The sequence below is a fragment of the Podarcis liolepis genome (assembly GCF_965112155.1).
Source record: "Podarcis liolepis genome assembly, chromosome: 1".
Taxonomy (NCBI): domain Eukaryota; kingdom Metazoa; phylum Chordata; class Lepidosauria; order Squamata; family Lacertidae; genus Podarcis; species Podarcis liolepis.
The window spans coordinates 10677155-10691140 of NC_139554.1; the positions used below are offsets into that span (position 1 = coordinate 10677155).

The 13986-nt window shown below is 45.5% G+C and overlaps 1 protein-coding gene across 1 annotated transcript in view; it reads left to right on the forward strand.

Moving 5' to 3' along the window:
- The window catches only part of SYNE2 (spectrin repeat containing nuclear envelope protein 2), a 258420-nt gene that overhangs the window by 82370 nt on the left and 162064 nt on the right, over positions 1-13986 (forward strand). The window contains exons 33-39 of the mRNA XM_083516520.1: positions 1629-1730; positions 3220-3420; positions 5083-5254; positions 6039-6151; positions 9001-9203; positions 11195-11314; positions 12526-12814. Of these exons, the coding sequence (XP_083372646.1) occupies positions 1629-1730; positions 3220-3420; positions 5083-5254; positions 6039-6151; positions 9001-9203; positions 11195-11314; positions 12526-12814 (1200 nt within the window). The remainder of the gene's footprint in view (positions 1-1628; positions 1731-3219; positions 3421-5082; positions 5255-6038; positions 6152-9000; positions 9204-11194; positions 11315-12525; positions 12815-13986) is intronic.

Consider the following 13986-nt stretch of genomic DNA (forward strand, 5'->3'; position numbering starts at 1 on the left):
GTGTGAACATATGTTTGAGACAGTAACTTTATTCAAGCGTTCAGAAAAGGGCATGAGGACAAACCAGGGAACTGAAAGTAGCCCAGGAAGCAGGGGGGCTGCAGCTCAGTAGCAGAGAATTTGCCTTGTGTGCAGAAGGTCCCCAGATTCAGTCCCTGGAATCACAAGTTGGGCTGGGGAAAAACCCAGTCAATGAACACAATACTGAGGTAAGTGGACCAATGGTCTGCCTTGGTCCAAGGCAACTTCTATTCAAGGAGGAGTGATATCCTGGTGGGAAATGTGCTGAACAGCTCCTTCCCACCATGGCCAAATATAAGTGTGTAGAACGGAGCTATCTGAGTCTCTGTAACATGTATGAAAACAAAGCATTGCCGTTCCTGGACTTAAGCACACCCTAAAGCACGTGGGGACACGGGTGGCGCTGTAGGTTAAACCACAGAGCCTAGGACTTGCTGATCAGAAGGTTGGCGGTTCGAATCCCCGTGACAGGGTGAGCTACCGTTGCTCGGTCCTCGCTCCTGCCAACCTAGCAGTTTGAAAGCACGTCAAAGTGCAAGTAGATAAATAGGTACCACTCCGGCGGGAAGGTAAACGGCGTTTCCGTGCACTGCCCTGGTTCACCAGAGGCGGCTTAGTCATGCTGGCCACATGACCCGGAAGCTGTACGCCGGCTCCCTCGGCCAATAAAGCGAGATGAGCGCTGCAACCCCAGAGTTGGCCACAACTGGACCTAATGGTCAGGGGTCCCTTTACCTTTACCTTAAAGCACGTATCCATGACACTGTTTTAATTCTGTTAGTGTCTGATTACGTTTTAATGCAGTTTAATCACATTTCCCCCGCTGCTGTGTGGGACATCTTCGGGAGAAGGCAAAGCTAACGAGTAAACCTTACACAAATCCAGAATTGAGTCCCTAAGATGGTTGGCTGGCACCTTGTACAGTGGTACCTCGGTTTATGAACTTAATTCGTTCCGGAAGTCCGTTCTTAAACCAAAGCGTTCTTAAACAGAGGCCGCTTTCCCTTCTTAGGCCTCCCGCCACCGGTGCCCTTCCACCATTCGGCTTCCGAGCAGAGTTTGCTAACTGGGACACCTACTTCCGATTTTGCGGAGTTTGTTGCCCGAATAGTTTGTTAACAGGACTGTTTGTAGACCGAGGTATCACTGTACGCCTCCTTCCTGCAACTCCTGCAGCCCAGCTGGTGCCAAACATGTTGTTCTGCTTTCCTTTGGACCACAAGGCCAAGAGGGGGTGGGTCTTGTCATCCAGGCAGCCCAGGAACTCCATGCACACGGCCGAGGCTTGTTCCCTGAACAGGTCACTTTGGTGCTGCCAGCACAGCAAAAGCAACACGGGAGGCATCAGTTACAAGTTCCTGGTCTCTGCATCCACAGCAGGCGCTGTGATTCTCCAGCAGTTTGGAGCAGTTCAGAGATGCGCTCCGTTGTCTCTCGTGAGCTTGTTCTCTTTTTATCTGTGATTCTTCAACTTCGTGCCCAGTGGAAATCTGTTCAGTGTCTCGAAAGATTTATAAGCGATCCGTGTGGTCGTTCGTTTCTAACCTGCGGAACAAAAGTTAAAACTTGTTTGGCCCGTGAGACAATTTCGCCCTCTTTCTTTGTAGGCTGGCTTGAAGTCCCAACAAAAGAATCTAGAGGAGTTTGATGCAAAGGTGGATGAAATTCAGTATCTCCTCAATGGCTACGAGACCCCACTTGAATTGCAGGTGAAAGGGAGAGGGGGGCTATCATTGCGATCACGATTCGTCAGGAGGTTATGTATCGATATAGATAGGATGCCTGCCACCAGGGGGATTGGTGTTGAGAAGGGGAGAAACGATTGCAACCTTCTTTTTCTACCTGTGCTTATGAAGAAATGCAAAAGAGCACTAGTAAATATACTTAGGGTTTTACCCAGTGAAATTGTCTCCTTGGCAAAAGGACATCTACATGTGTATCAGAACTTCTCTCTCTCTCTCTGCTCCTTCACACAGTGCATACTGTATTTTTCCATGTATAACACACAACTGTGTATAAGACACCCCCTATTTTTGGGTACTCCAATTTAAGAAAATGGGGGCGGGGGGAGATGGCCCAGAGTCGAGCTTTTTGCTGGCAATCGCACCCCCAATTGCAGGAGCAAGAGCAAATTCAAATCAGACCTTGCCGCAGCCACCAATCACACACAACATCGTCACTGACAAGCTCCTGCTAGCGGCTGTGACCAGTCCCCCACCCCCCCACCTGCACTATCCGTGTATAAGACGACCCCCGATTTTGATCATTATTTTACAGTAAAAAAACCACCTCGTCTTATACACTGAAAAGTACGGTAGTTCTCCTGCGGAACTCCCTCCCACTGGATTCAGCAATTGTCAGCATTGCCCTAGAGCCAGTGCACCAACTGGACTCATGCACCTCAACCCCGACTGGGCTAGGCGAGCTGGGAAGCACCGCCAGAGACCTCCTTTCTCACAGGAACAGGTCACAGTGCTGTGGACTCACAGCTTAGAGCTGAGAGCACCGGATTCACTGTCTCAATAATACAGTCGTTGCGCAGCAGAGTCTTGCAGAGTATAAACCACTCGGAGAGCAGCTCTGTAGAATATCTTCCTTTTATTCTGTAACTACAACTATGATACAATACTATATACAGAGCTGAATATTCTAAGCATAAATCAATGCTACACTGAGAGTCTGCAGCTGCTCTTAGCAGCAATCTTATCTCTAGAATCTCTAACACTCTCACTTTCTCCGATACACTGACTGACTGTCTCTCACTCACACACACACACTCACACACTGATATGTTGCTGGGCAGAATAAGTAGATAGGCAGGACACGCCTCCTCCTCTCTGGAGAGTCAGCAGAGACCATCAGGAGATCATCAGGAGATTCTTGGGTATGGGAGGGGTGAAATCTCCTCAGCAATGGCCACCAACTTGGCTGGCTTTACAAGTGGATTATACAGATTCATGGAGGGTAAGGCTACCAGTGGCTGCTCGCTATGCTCCCCCTCCACAGTTGGAGGCAGTAATGTTTCTGAATGCTCATTGCTGGGAACCACAGGAGGGGACCGTTGTTCTTGTGCTCAGGTCCTGCGTGTGAGTTTCCTGCAGGCACCAGGTCGGTTGCTGTGACGATGCTTGGGCTAGACGGTCCAGCCGGGCTCTTTTTATCTTCTTATGCAAGTCCTCTGTTTCCCCCCTTTTCCAGGTCATCAAATCGTCTCTTTTGAACAAAATGGAGCTAATAATAAAGCACTTACCGAACCAGTCAATACCCACTGAACTCAATGGCAACACAGCTGAACTGAAAGAAGATCTTGACCTGGCCAAGACGCAGATTGGAATGACAGAATCGCTTCTCAGATCATTGTCTCCTTCTAACACCTTGGGGATTTTTGCTAAATTGGAGGTATTCTAAAAACACACAAACACCTGCTCTGTCTCTCACTCTTCTTTGGTTAACACCTGGCTGCCTTCCGAACTGTATTCAGAACTTCTCTAATGCTAACAAAGGAATCTAAGGATTTATAGGGCTGGCACAGATTTAACAGGTTTGGGAGCAGGGCCAAAGGATGATATATTTATACTATTGTTCCACTTGTGTGGCAGACTTCTTCTTGCACAGCAGAACTTCCCCTTCCTTTTCCCTGCATTATATTAGGAAAAATGCGTTTTGCAAAAATGTATTATTAGGCGAAATAGCGTACCAAAAGGAGAAATTCACACTCAAATGCTGATGAATTCTCATGAGGACTTTAAAAAATAAAATAAAAATTGCAAACTGATATGGAAATGTGGGGAACTGAACAAAAGACTTGAAAAACAAAATACTGAAATAAATCCAATTGACAGATTTGTACATCCCTAGTGAGAGCACTTTAGACACTCAAAGACTTCTGTCATATTCCTCCCCCGCTCTGTTTCTTCGTTAAACATAATTTCTTCAAAATAAAAAAATTCCTTCCAGTAGCACCCTAAAGACCAACTAAGTTAGTTCTTGGTATGAGCTTTCGTGTGCATGCACACTTCTTCAGATACACTGAAACAGAAGTTGCCAGATCCTTCTATATAGTGAGAAGGTGGGGAGGGGTATTACTCAGAAGGGTGGTGGGAATGGGAGATTGGCAGATAGCTGAGATGAGCCTGTTGACGACTCTTAACGACTGCAATAGGTCTTACAGGAAAAGGCAAGGGGTGAGAAGGTGAGAAATGGCTTAGTCATGTATAATTTCTTCAGCCTTTCTTCTTAGGATACCCTCGAACATCCTTGCTGCTCCTCCTCTGAACCTGTTTTCATTTCCTTCTGGGAAATCCTTCTTAAAAGTGCCACCCAGAACTGGACACAGGACTCCACACAAGTTCGGACTGGTGCAGAAGAAAAGTGGAGCTATTACTTCTTGTGAATTTGATGACTACTCTCTGTTATTTGTCCCTAGCACTTCTGAGCACAGGGATTCTGTTTAGCTATTTATTTTAAAGTATTTCTACACCACTTTCTCAAGCCTAGCCTAGCCAAAAGCAGCTTGCGACGGCAAAATCCAACGCAGAGGTATACCAGCAACAACACTAAGAAAATGGAAAAACAAAAACCCATCTACTACTGCTTGCTATCATGGCACTGGCAGGACTGTCCTCCAAAATCAAAGCCCTTGCGTGATTCCTTGATTTAGGGCTAGATGGCTGAATGTGATTTCCACCATTCTCCTCTTCAAGGGAAAGACACCTTAAATGTTGAAGGCTCCATGGCTGGAACGACATTATTCCACAAAATGGCGGATCACCAGAAAGTTGGGGTGGTTAGGAAAATAAGTGCCCAGGGAAAGAGGCAGAAACTGGCAGTTTTGAGTGGTCTAGGGCAGGAGAGAAACAAGGGCCCAATCCTTTCACAGTATATTTCCATAAAGCAGAGGTGAGGATCTGGATTTGGCCACCAGCTCCCACGGGCCATTTTTGATAGGTCGTTGGGGCTGCCTACCGGTCAATGCTTTCTGAAACACGCTGACAGGAAGCTTATGAATACTATCAGCATTTTTTAAAAGAAGGATTGTTTTCTTTCTGTATTTTAATTTAGGAGATACACCAGAAGATTCTTCAGCAAAAACACCATGTGAAGTTACTTGAAAAAGAGACAAGCTGTTTGAACCCCGAGGTGGTTGAATTAAACAAACAACTCAAAAGCGTCACTGATCTATTTGATTCCAAGATGCAAATGTTCCAGGATCACTTTATGACTCTCCTAAACTGTAAGTAAAATACGCACTACTTCTAGAGATTCCTTGAAAAAGAAAAAAAGACATCCTTAGATAGATAGATAATTTATTACGGTCAAAGACCAGCTGACATAACATAACACAATAAAAACAGCGTTCATAAAGATAAAATATACAATCGGAGCAGATTGCAGCAATAGCTCATGAGTTAAAATTGAGATATATACATACACCCGTAGAACTGAGATTTGGGCTCCCATAAAAAATCGACCCTGAGGCACCCCAAAGGGCAACTTCAGCATTTCCCTTGTAAGCTATTTTATTCTAGAGGATGATCTGTGCCTACAAATCTGGGCGCAGAATCTGGCTACCAGCCAGGTCGTCTTGTGATCTTTGCCTAAGAGGAGAGAATTAAGTTTAGGCTTGTTTGAAAGATTGGCGAGCGTCTTCAGCAAAGGATCAATGGTGTCTCTACGAATCTCAACATAAAAAGGACATCTAAAAAATATATGTTCGAGGCTTCCTGTTTCCTCTAAGGAAAGATACCCTTTATTTACGTTAATCAGCCACTCACACACTGGCTGGGTTCAACCATCACACAAAGTGTGGTTTGTTTGAATGTCTGAAGTTCCCTAGATTGAATGCTTGAGAAGGCCTAGAAATGGCAGAGCCTAACACAGCTGCCATAGTGTCATACTTCCTTTCAACTAAGGCAGCACTGTGGAAGTTGTTTACATATCCCTTCTCTTTCTCCCTTCTAATCTTCTAGGAGATCCACCTTCTCACTTTTAATATATATATATATTTCTTTCTGCAGACCATTGCCAGGATTTCTGTGACTGGTTCAGTAGTACCCGGCTAAATCTGAAGGAATGTTTTGATCCCTCAGAAACAAAAGAGATATTGGAAGAGAAAATTCAGCGGCTGGCGGTAAGGCACGAGGCTTGGACTTGGTGTTGCATCCAGTAGTTCAGTGTTCCTCCAAATGGCATGGGGGGCACCTATATACAGTGGACGCTCAGGTTGCGAACATGATCCGAGCGGGATGCACATTCGCAACCCGCAGCGGCGCATCTGCGCACGGCGGGTTATGATTCGGTGCTTCTGCACATGCGCGACCATCGAAACCCGGAAGTAACCCGTTCCGGTACTTCTGGGTTTCGGCAGTCCGTAACCCGAAAAAACGCAACCTGAAGCGTCTGTAACCCGAGGTATGACTGTATAGCCACAATGCACCAGTTTTTCACTACAGAGGGAGAGAGGGTAATTGAACACGTAGATTTAATCTAGCTTTTCAGACACACATTTACTCTAACAAGTGGAACTTGCAACAAAATATTGTCATATGGGCTGCTTCTGTTCAGTGTCCCAACAACCGTGCCCTTTTTTCATGATATTCCTTTTGATCTTTCTCCCTCATTTTTCTGTCCCCCTTCCCTGAGAAACTCAAAAACACCAAGCATGATCATTCTCATTGGGCTACTGTGCCCCTCTCCTTAATTTTTCTGATGTGTGTGTGTGATATTGTCCTGTACTGATTTTCCTCTCCCCTTCCCCCCCCCCCCACCGGCCTTCAAACAGTTGGACAGCACCCTGTTTTAATCCTCTTTGAGCTGTGTTGGTGGTTCCTCTTTCCCCTTAGGGCTGCCTCCTCTTAAAGCAGAGCTTTCCAAACTTTTCATGTTGGTAACATACTTTTTAGATGTCCATCATTTTGCAACGCAGTTGTTCAGTTTTACCAAGAAACCAGAGGTTTAAACTAACCCCTTTCCAGCCCCCGGAAGAGCGCAGAGAGAAGGTCACATGACACACTTACACGCTGCAGCTGACACACTAACGTGCCGTGACACGCAGTTTGGAAAGCTCTGCCTTAACGGTTATTTGCTTGTCTGCCAGCTGTAGTAGCTCATCTGCCACACCCCCTGTCTTATGGGTGGGTGGTTCTGCTTTGGCTACGCAACAGTCCTCACTCTGACAGCAAGTTTGGTATGAGTATACATGCAGTGTAATTCCGGCCCATGTAGAATGTGAGAATTTAGTCCTGGTCAAAAGCCTTGGCTTGATTTTGGGTGGTGGTGGAAATGCTTCTCCAGGGTGTTTAGTCTTTGGGGTCCATTTACAAATCATCCTTTGTTGCTACAGTCAGAGAGTGATAAACATGAATGTGTGAGCCAGCCCATAGTGCAGGAGTGGGGATCCAGTTGTACTCCAGTTCCCATCAGCTTCAGCCAGAAAGACCAAGGGTCAGGACTTATGGAAGCTGCAATGCAACATCTGTTGGAGGTGTATACTGCTCTTCCTGGGGAGACTCAACTGGCAACTTAATTGTACACATTAAGGCACCAGGCAAAAACATTTCTCTTCAACCAGGCCTTGGGCTGATTGACATTGGATGCCCTTTTAAATTATTATTATTATTATTATTATTATTATTATTATTATTATTATTATTATTATTTATACCCCGCCCATCTGGCTTCCAACAGAACACTAAAATACAATAACATATTAAACATTAAAAGCTTCCCTGAACAGGGCTGCCTTCAGATGTCTTCTAAAAGTCTGGTAGTTATTTTTCTCTTTGACATCTGGTGGGAGGGCGTTCCACAGGGCAGGTGCCACTACCGAGAAGGCCCTCTGCCTGGTTCCCTGTAACTTGGCTTCTCGCAGCGAGGGAACTGCCAGAAGGCCCTCAGCGCTGGACCTCAGTGTCCGGGTAGAATGATGGAGGTGGAGACACTCCTTCAGGTATACTGGACCAAGGCCGTTTAGGGTTTTAAAGGTCAGCACCAATACTTTGAATTGTGCTCGGAAACGTACTGGGAGCCAGTTTCAAGACCGGTGTTATGTGGTCTCGGCGGCCGGTCCCAGTCACCAGTCTAGCTGCCGCATTCTGGATTAGTTGTAGTTTCCGGGTCACCTTCAAAGGTAGCCCCATGTAGAGAGCATAAATGTGTTGTGGGTCTATTGGTTTGCTATTGTTTGTAATTTTGTTATGTATTTTGTGGTTTTTAGATTGTAATTTTATGTTGTGAACTGCCCTGAGATCTATGAATGAAGGGTGGTATACAAACTACTACAGTCATACCTCATGTTATGTTTGCTTCAGGTTGCGTGTTTTCAGGTTGCATCCCGGAAGTACCAGAAAGGGTTACTTCTGGGTTTCGCCGTATGCGCAGACGCGCAAAATAATGTCCCGCGCATGTGTTCTTTTCAGGTTGCGAATGGGCCTCTGGAATGGATCCCGTTCGCAACCAGAGGTACCACTGTACTACTACTACTAATAATAATAATAGGGCCAGCCAAACCTCCCTGGGTAGGGCATTCCATACACAGAACCACTGCCACAAAGGCCCTACTCATGTTGCCACAATCCATACCTCTTGTGGAGATGGCACATGAAGAAGGACCTCCGATGATGACCGCAGGGTCTGAGTCCGTTCATATGGAGAGAGGTGGTCCTTGAGGTATTGTGGTCCTGAACTGTTTAAGGCTTTATATGGCCGAACCAGCACTTTGAGTTGGGCCTAGAAACTAATTGGCAGCCAGCGCAGTTGGGCCATGATCTGCACTCAAACCGTCTTTCCCCTGTGAGCAACCTGGACACTGAATTCTGCACCAGCTGAATTTGGCTTCTCACATTTCCCTCTGGATGGCACGGAGGGTAGGGATTTGTATCCTGCTAAACGACTGCAGCAGCCAACAGATTTTAGCATTTTACACACACACACACGTACAGACCTATATTGTGTTTTGTGATTGGGTTTATTTTCGTCCAGACCTTCCTAACCTTTGAAGGCAAAGGCAGTGCTTTCCAGGAGGTGAAAACGCTCTTGAGCCAGGTGGAGAGCTATTTCCCTGAAGTGGACGTCAGCCACATGAGCAGATGGATGAAGGGCCAAGAAGCAGAACTACAGAGCGTGATCAGCCGGTGTCAGGGAAGGGAGAAGGAGCTCCACGTCACTTTGCAGCAGTTTGCTAGGTAAGAAAGCCAAGTGCACTAGGCCCAGCTTATTTTAAGGACCACCAACAGCCCTTTTATGTATTTATTCGAGACGTTTCTATCCTACCTTGAGATTACGTTGTCTTCAAGGTTAAAGGTAAAGGGACCCCTGACCATTAGTTCCAGTTGTGACCGACTCGGGTTGCGGCACTAATCTCGCTTTATTGGCTGAAGGAGCCGGCGTACAGCTTCCGGGTCATGTGGCCAGCATGACTAAGCCGCTTCTGGCAAACCAGAGCAGCGCACGGAAACGCCGTTTACCTTCCCATCGGAGTGGTACCTATTTATCTACTTGCACTTTGACGTGCTTTCAAACTGCTAGGTTGGCAGGAGCAGGGACCGAGCAACAGGAGCTCACCCCGTCGCAGGGATTCGAACCGGCGACCTTCTGATCAGCAAGCCCTAGGCTCTGTGGTTTAACCCACAGCGCCACCCGCATCCCTTGTCTTCAAGGTTACCCACACAATATTATAACAATAAACGGCAACAACAACAGAAACCCACAAATGTGGGTGCGTGCGCACAGAGAAGGAGATACAAACCAGGGAAGGTTAGGTTCCAGCTTTCGGGGAGTAACTTTTGGGCTTTGTTTGTTTTGGCTAGAATCCCAAGATCCACCACTCTGAATTAAAGGATTTTGAGTACCTCTACTGAAAAACCCACAAACTTTCTTCATCCACCTCAGCCGTATAACTTTAGGAATCAATTCATTTTGCTGTTGCGGTTTTTAAAGATTTTCTTGGTTTACAAAAATTTGTGCAGCGTCTCTTTTCTCAGGTTGCAAAGTCTTTTATATATATCAGTTACGTATACAGTGGTACCTTGGTTGTCGAACTTAATCCGTTCTGGGAGTCTGTTCGACTCCCGGAACAGTTCGAAAACAAAGGTGAGGCTTCCGATTGGCTGCAGCAGCTTCCTGCACTCAATTGGAAGTTGCGTCGGACTTTCGGCTTCCAAAAAAAGTCTGCAAACCGGAACACTCACTTCCGGGTTTGTGGCATTTGGGAGCCAAACCGTCTAAGTACCAAGGCGTTTGACAACCAAGGTATGACTATAATGTGAGACATGTAATTAGTGTTGTAGACAGAATAAGGTTTGGGAAGAAGAAAGGGGGGAGGGAGTGGTTGCTGTTGTTGTTAAGCAATTAAGAGCCAGCAATCTTTGCCAATCTTATGTCAAATCAGTCGGTAGAGCATGAGACTCTGGATCTCAGGGTCATAGGTTTGAGCCCCACGTTGGGCAAAATATTCCTGTATCGCAGGGGGTTGGACCTGGTCTCTTCCAGCTCTACAAATTCCATGATTCTGTGAAATCATCCACAGTCAATCCTGCTTTGCCCTCTCTTTTGTAAGCAATGCAACATGAAAACTATAACTGTGAAAAGCAATAGTGGAAGAAAACTGTCAAACAGCTCTTACTGTCAGGAAGTTCTTCCTAATGTTTAGGTGGAATCTTCTTTCTTGTAGTTTGGCTCCATTGCTCCGTGTCCGCTTCTCTGGAGCAGCAGAAAACAACCTTTCTCCCTCCTCTATGTGACATCCTTTTATATATTTGAACATGGCTATCATATCACCCCTTAACCTCCTCTTCTCCAGGCTAAACATGCCCAGCTCCCTTAGCCGTTCCTCATAAGGCATCGTTTCCGGCCTTTGACCATTTTGGTTGCCCTCCTCTGGACACGTTCCAGTTTGTCAGTGTCCTTCTTGAACTGTGGTGCCCAGAACTGGACACAGTACTCCAGGTGAGGTCTGACCAGAGCAGAATACAGTGGCACTATTACTTCCCTTGATCTAGATGCAGAAACCAGATCCACCATTAAAGATCTAGACAAATAGAGTGGTCTGGACTTGTTACCTTAAAAGCTGGTACTGGGAGCAAGACCCTTTCACAGCATTTGCCTTAAATTGCTGTATAATTATTCTCATGTACCGTAATCCTGGTATTTATTTCCTTAAATGTTTTTTCCCCAGGCTTGAATATCTGTTCCGTAGCTTAGAGGAATGGCTAAGCCTTCAGGAAAAGAAATGGCAAGAGAATCAAGTAGAGAAGCTGAAGCTGGAGCATTTTTATCAAATTCTTCTAAAACAGAGGTATCCTGCCTTTAGGTTTTTAAATATTTGTTCACTGCTTTGACCAGTTATACAGGATAAACAGATCATATGAAGTTGCCCTCTGTTGATTCTGATTGGTATCGGCAGACATCTGGTACTGTGGCAGCTAGCATTTTTGCCCCATGGTAAATGCTCCAGGGGCAATATACCAAAGTTAGGGCTGCCATACGTCCGGATTTTCCTGGACAAGACTGGGATTTGGGCAGCCAAATTGGCAAAATGTTCCGGAAATCTGGGAGAGGGGTGTAATTAAAAACAAACAAACCAGAAAAATGACAAAAAGCACCTAAACTTGATAAATATTTTTTTTAAAAAAAGAGTAAATGTGGGTGTGGCTGAAGCTGCAGTTGTAAAGACGACATAATGAATAAGCCGAAGCAATTATTTTAAAATGTTTTTTAAAGCACCAAGAATAAATTATTTTTGATAAATATACCCCAAATCCCACCAAACCCCTCATTGAATAAGTTAATTGAATGAGTTAAATGTTTAACAAGACCTGCCAACAATTGAACATAATAATAATAATAATAATAATAATAATAATAATAATAATAATAATAATAATAATTTATTATTTATACCCCACCCATCCGGCTGGGTTTCCCCAGCCACTCCGGGTGGCTTCCAACAAAACACTAAAATACAATAACCTATTAAACATTAAAAGCTTCCCTAAACAGGGCTGCCTTCAGATATCTTGTAAAAGTTTGATAGTTATTTTTCTCTTTGACATCTGGTGGGAGGGCGTTCCACAGGGCGGGTGCCACTACCGAGAAGGCCCTCTGCCTGGTTCCCTGTAATTTGGCTTCTCGCAGTGAGGGAACCGCCAGAAGGCCCTTGGAGCTGGACCTCAGTGTCCGGGCAGAACAATGGGGGTGGAGACACTCCTTCAGGTATACTGGACTGAGGCTGTTTAGGGCTTTAAAGGTCAGCACCAACACTTTGAACTGTGTTCGGAAACGTACTGGGAGCCAGTGTAGGTCTTTCAAGACCGGTGTTATATGGTCTTGGTGCCCGCTCCCAGTCACCAGTCTAGCTGCTGCATTCTGGATTAGTTGTAGTGGCCCCACGTAGAGTGCATTGCAGTAGTGCATGCAGAATACGAGCCTTACCTCTCACCTATGGTCCCTTACGTTGCAAAAGAAAATAATCTGTTTTTGTGTGTGTGTTTTTCTTTCCTCTCCCAGAGAGTCATTTGATTCTCTTGCTTGGCTGGCAAGTTCTTTGAGGCTCTCTGGTTTATCTAAGGAGGAAGTGGTGCTGGTAACCCCTCAGCTTGTCGACAGGTATAAGGCGCTGCTCACCTGTGCCTGTAAAAGCCTTGACATTTCCCAGGTACTTTCTGCAGAGGAAAATAATTTTGAAGAACTTGCCCAGAATATGATCCGCTGGGTGCAAAGGCTGAAAGACAAAATCTTAGGCCTAAGCTCTAAGGAATCCAAGGCACCGCTGGAAGAAAGCCTGGAGAAAATAAAGGTACTAAAAGAGACAACTCACATGGTGTGATGTGATGCTCTTCCCCTTGAACCTCTTCGCTCACTGCCAGCTCAGATGACTCCAATCTGAACCCTGTATTTGTGAATTGACATAGTAGCATCATGACGTAGAATTGCAGCACTATGGCACACAGGGATCCTCTGGACAATGTGTTTATTTGAGCATTCATCCTGGCTTGGTTTCATAAGGCTTTTGCGGGGGTTCAATTATACCTGGCCTTTATTGAGCCTTCTTTCTGATTTCGGCCCCATCTGCACTATACATTTTAAGCAGTTATCATAACACTTTAAAGAGTCATGCATTTCCCCCTCCCCAAAGAATTCTGGGAACTGTAGTTTACTAAGGGTGGTAAAGAGTTGTTAGGAGACTCCTGTTCCCTGCACAGAACCACAATTCTCAGAGTTCCCTGGGGAAAGGGACTTACAGTGGTACCTCGGGTTACAGACGCTTCAGGTTACATACTCGGCTAACCCAGAAATAGTACCTCGGGTTAAGAACTTTGCTTCAGGATGAGAACAGAAATCGCACAGCTGTGGCAGTGGGAGGCCCCATTAGCTAAAGTGGTACCTCGGGTTAAGAACAGTTTCAGGTTAAGAACAGACCTCCAGAACGAATTAAGTTCTTAAACCGAGGTACCACTGTACTGCAAACTCACTCTGAGAATTGTAGCATTTGCGAACTGACATAGTTAACGCAATTCCAGTAGGATATCCTGCCCATAATTACAAAGGGAATGCTGTAAGTCTGCTGAGGGCAGCAAAGTCCCCTCCGGCATTTTTGTTTTTAGAATGGAAACACCCACCCACCCCATCGCCCAAAAGTTCTTTGGTTGCACCCATCCCCTGAAGATTAGTCCAGTTTTTGGTTGGGGGTATTCTTCCTCCCCACCCAAAACACTAAAAAATTTTTGGGCCAAATACTTTAGCTTAGCAGTGGCACCAGCATTCCAAAGAATGCTTTAATGTTTTAAATTCAAAGTGAGCTCCCCCCCTCGCCCGCCCCAATATTCCTTTTCCATTTCTTCATCTTTTTCTTCCATTCTTTTGCCATCTTTTTCTTCCATTCATGAGCCACTTGGCTGCAGCAGCATCTAACTTATACAGTACGGCTCTTTATTGTAGCTACAAAATAAAAAGGTAAAGGGACCCCTG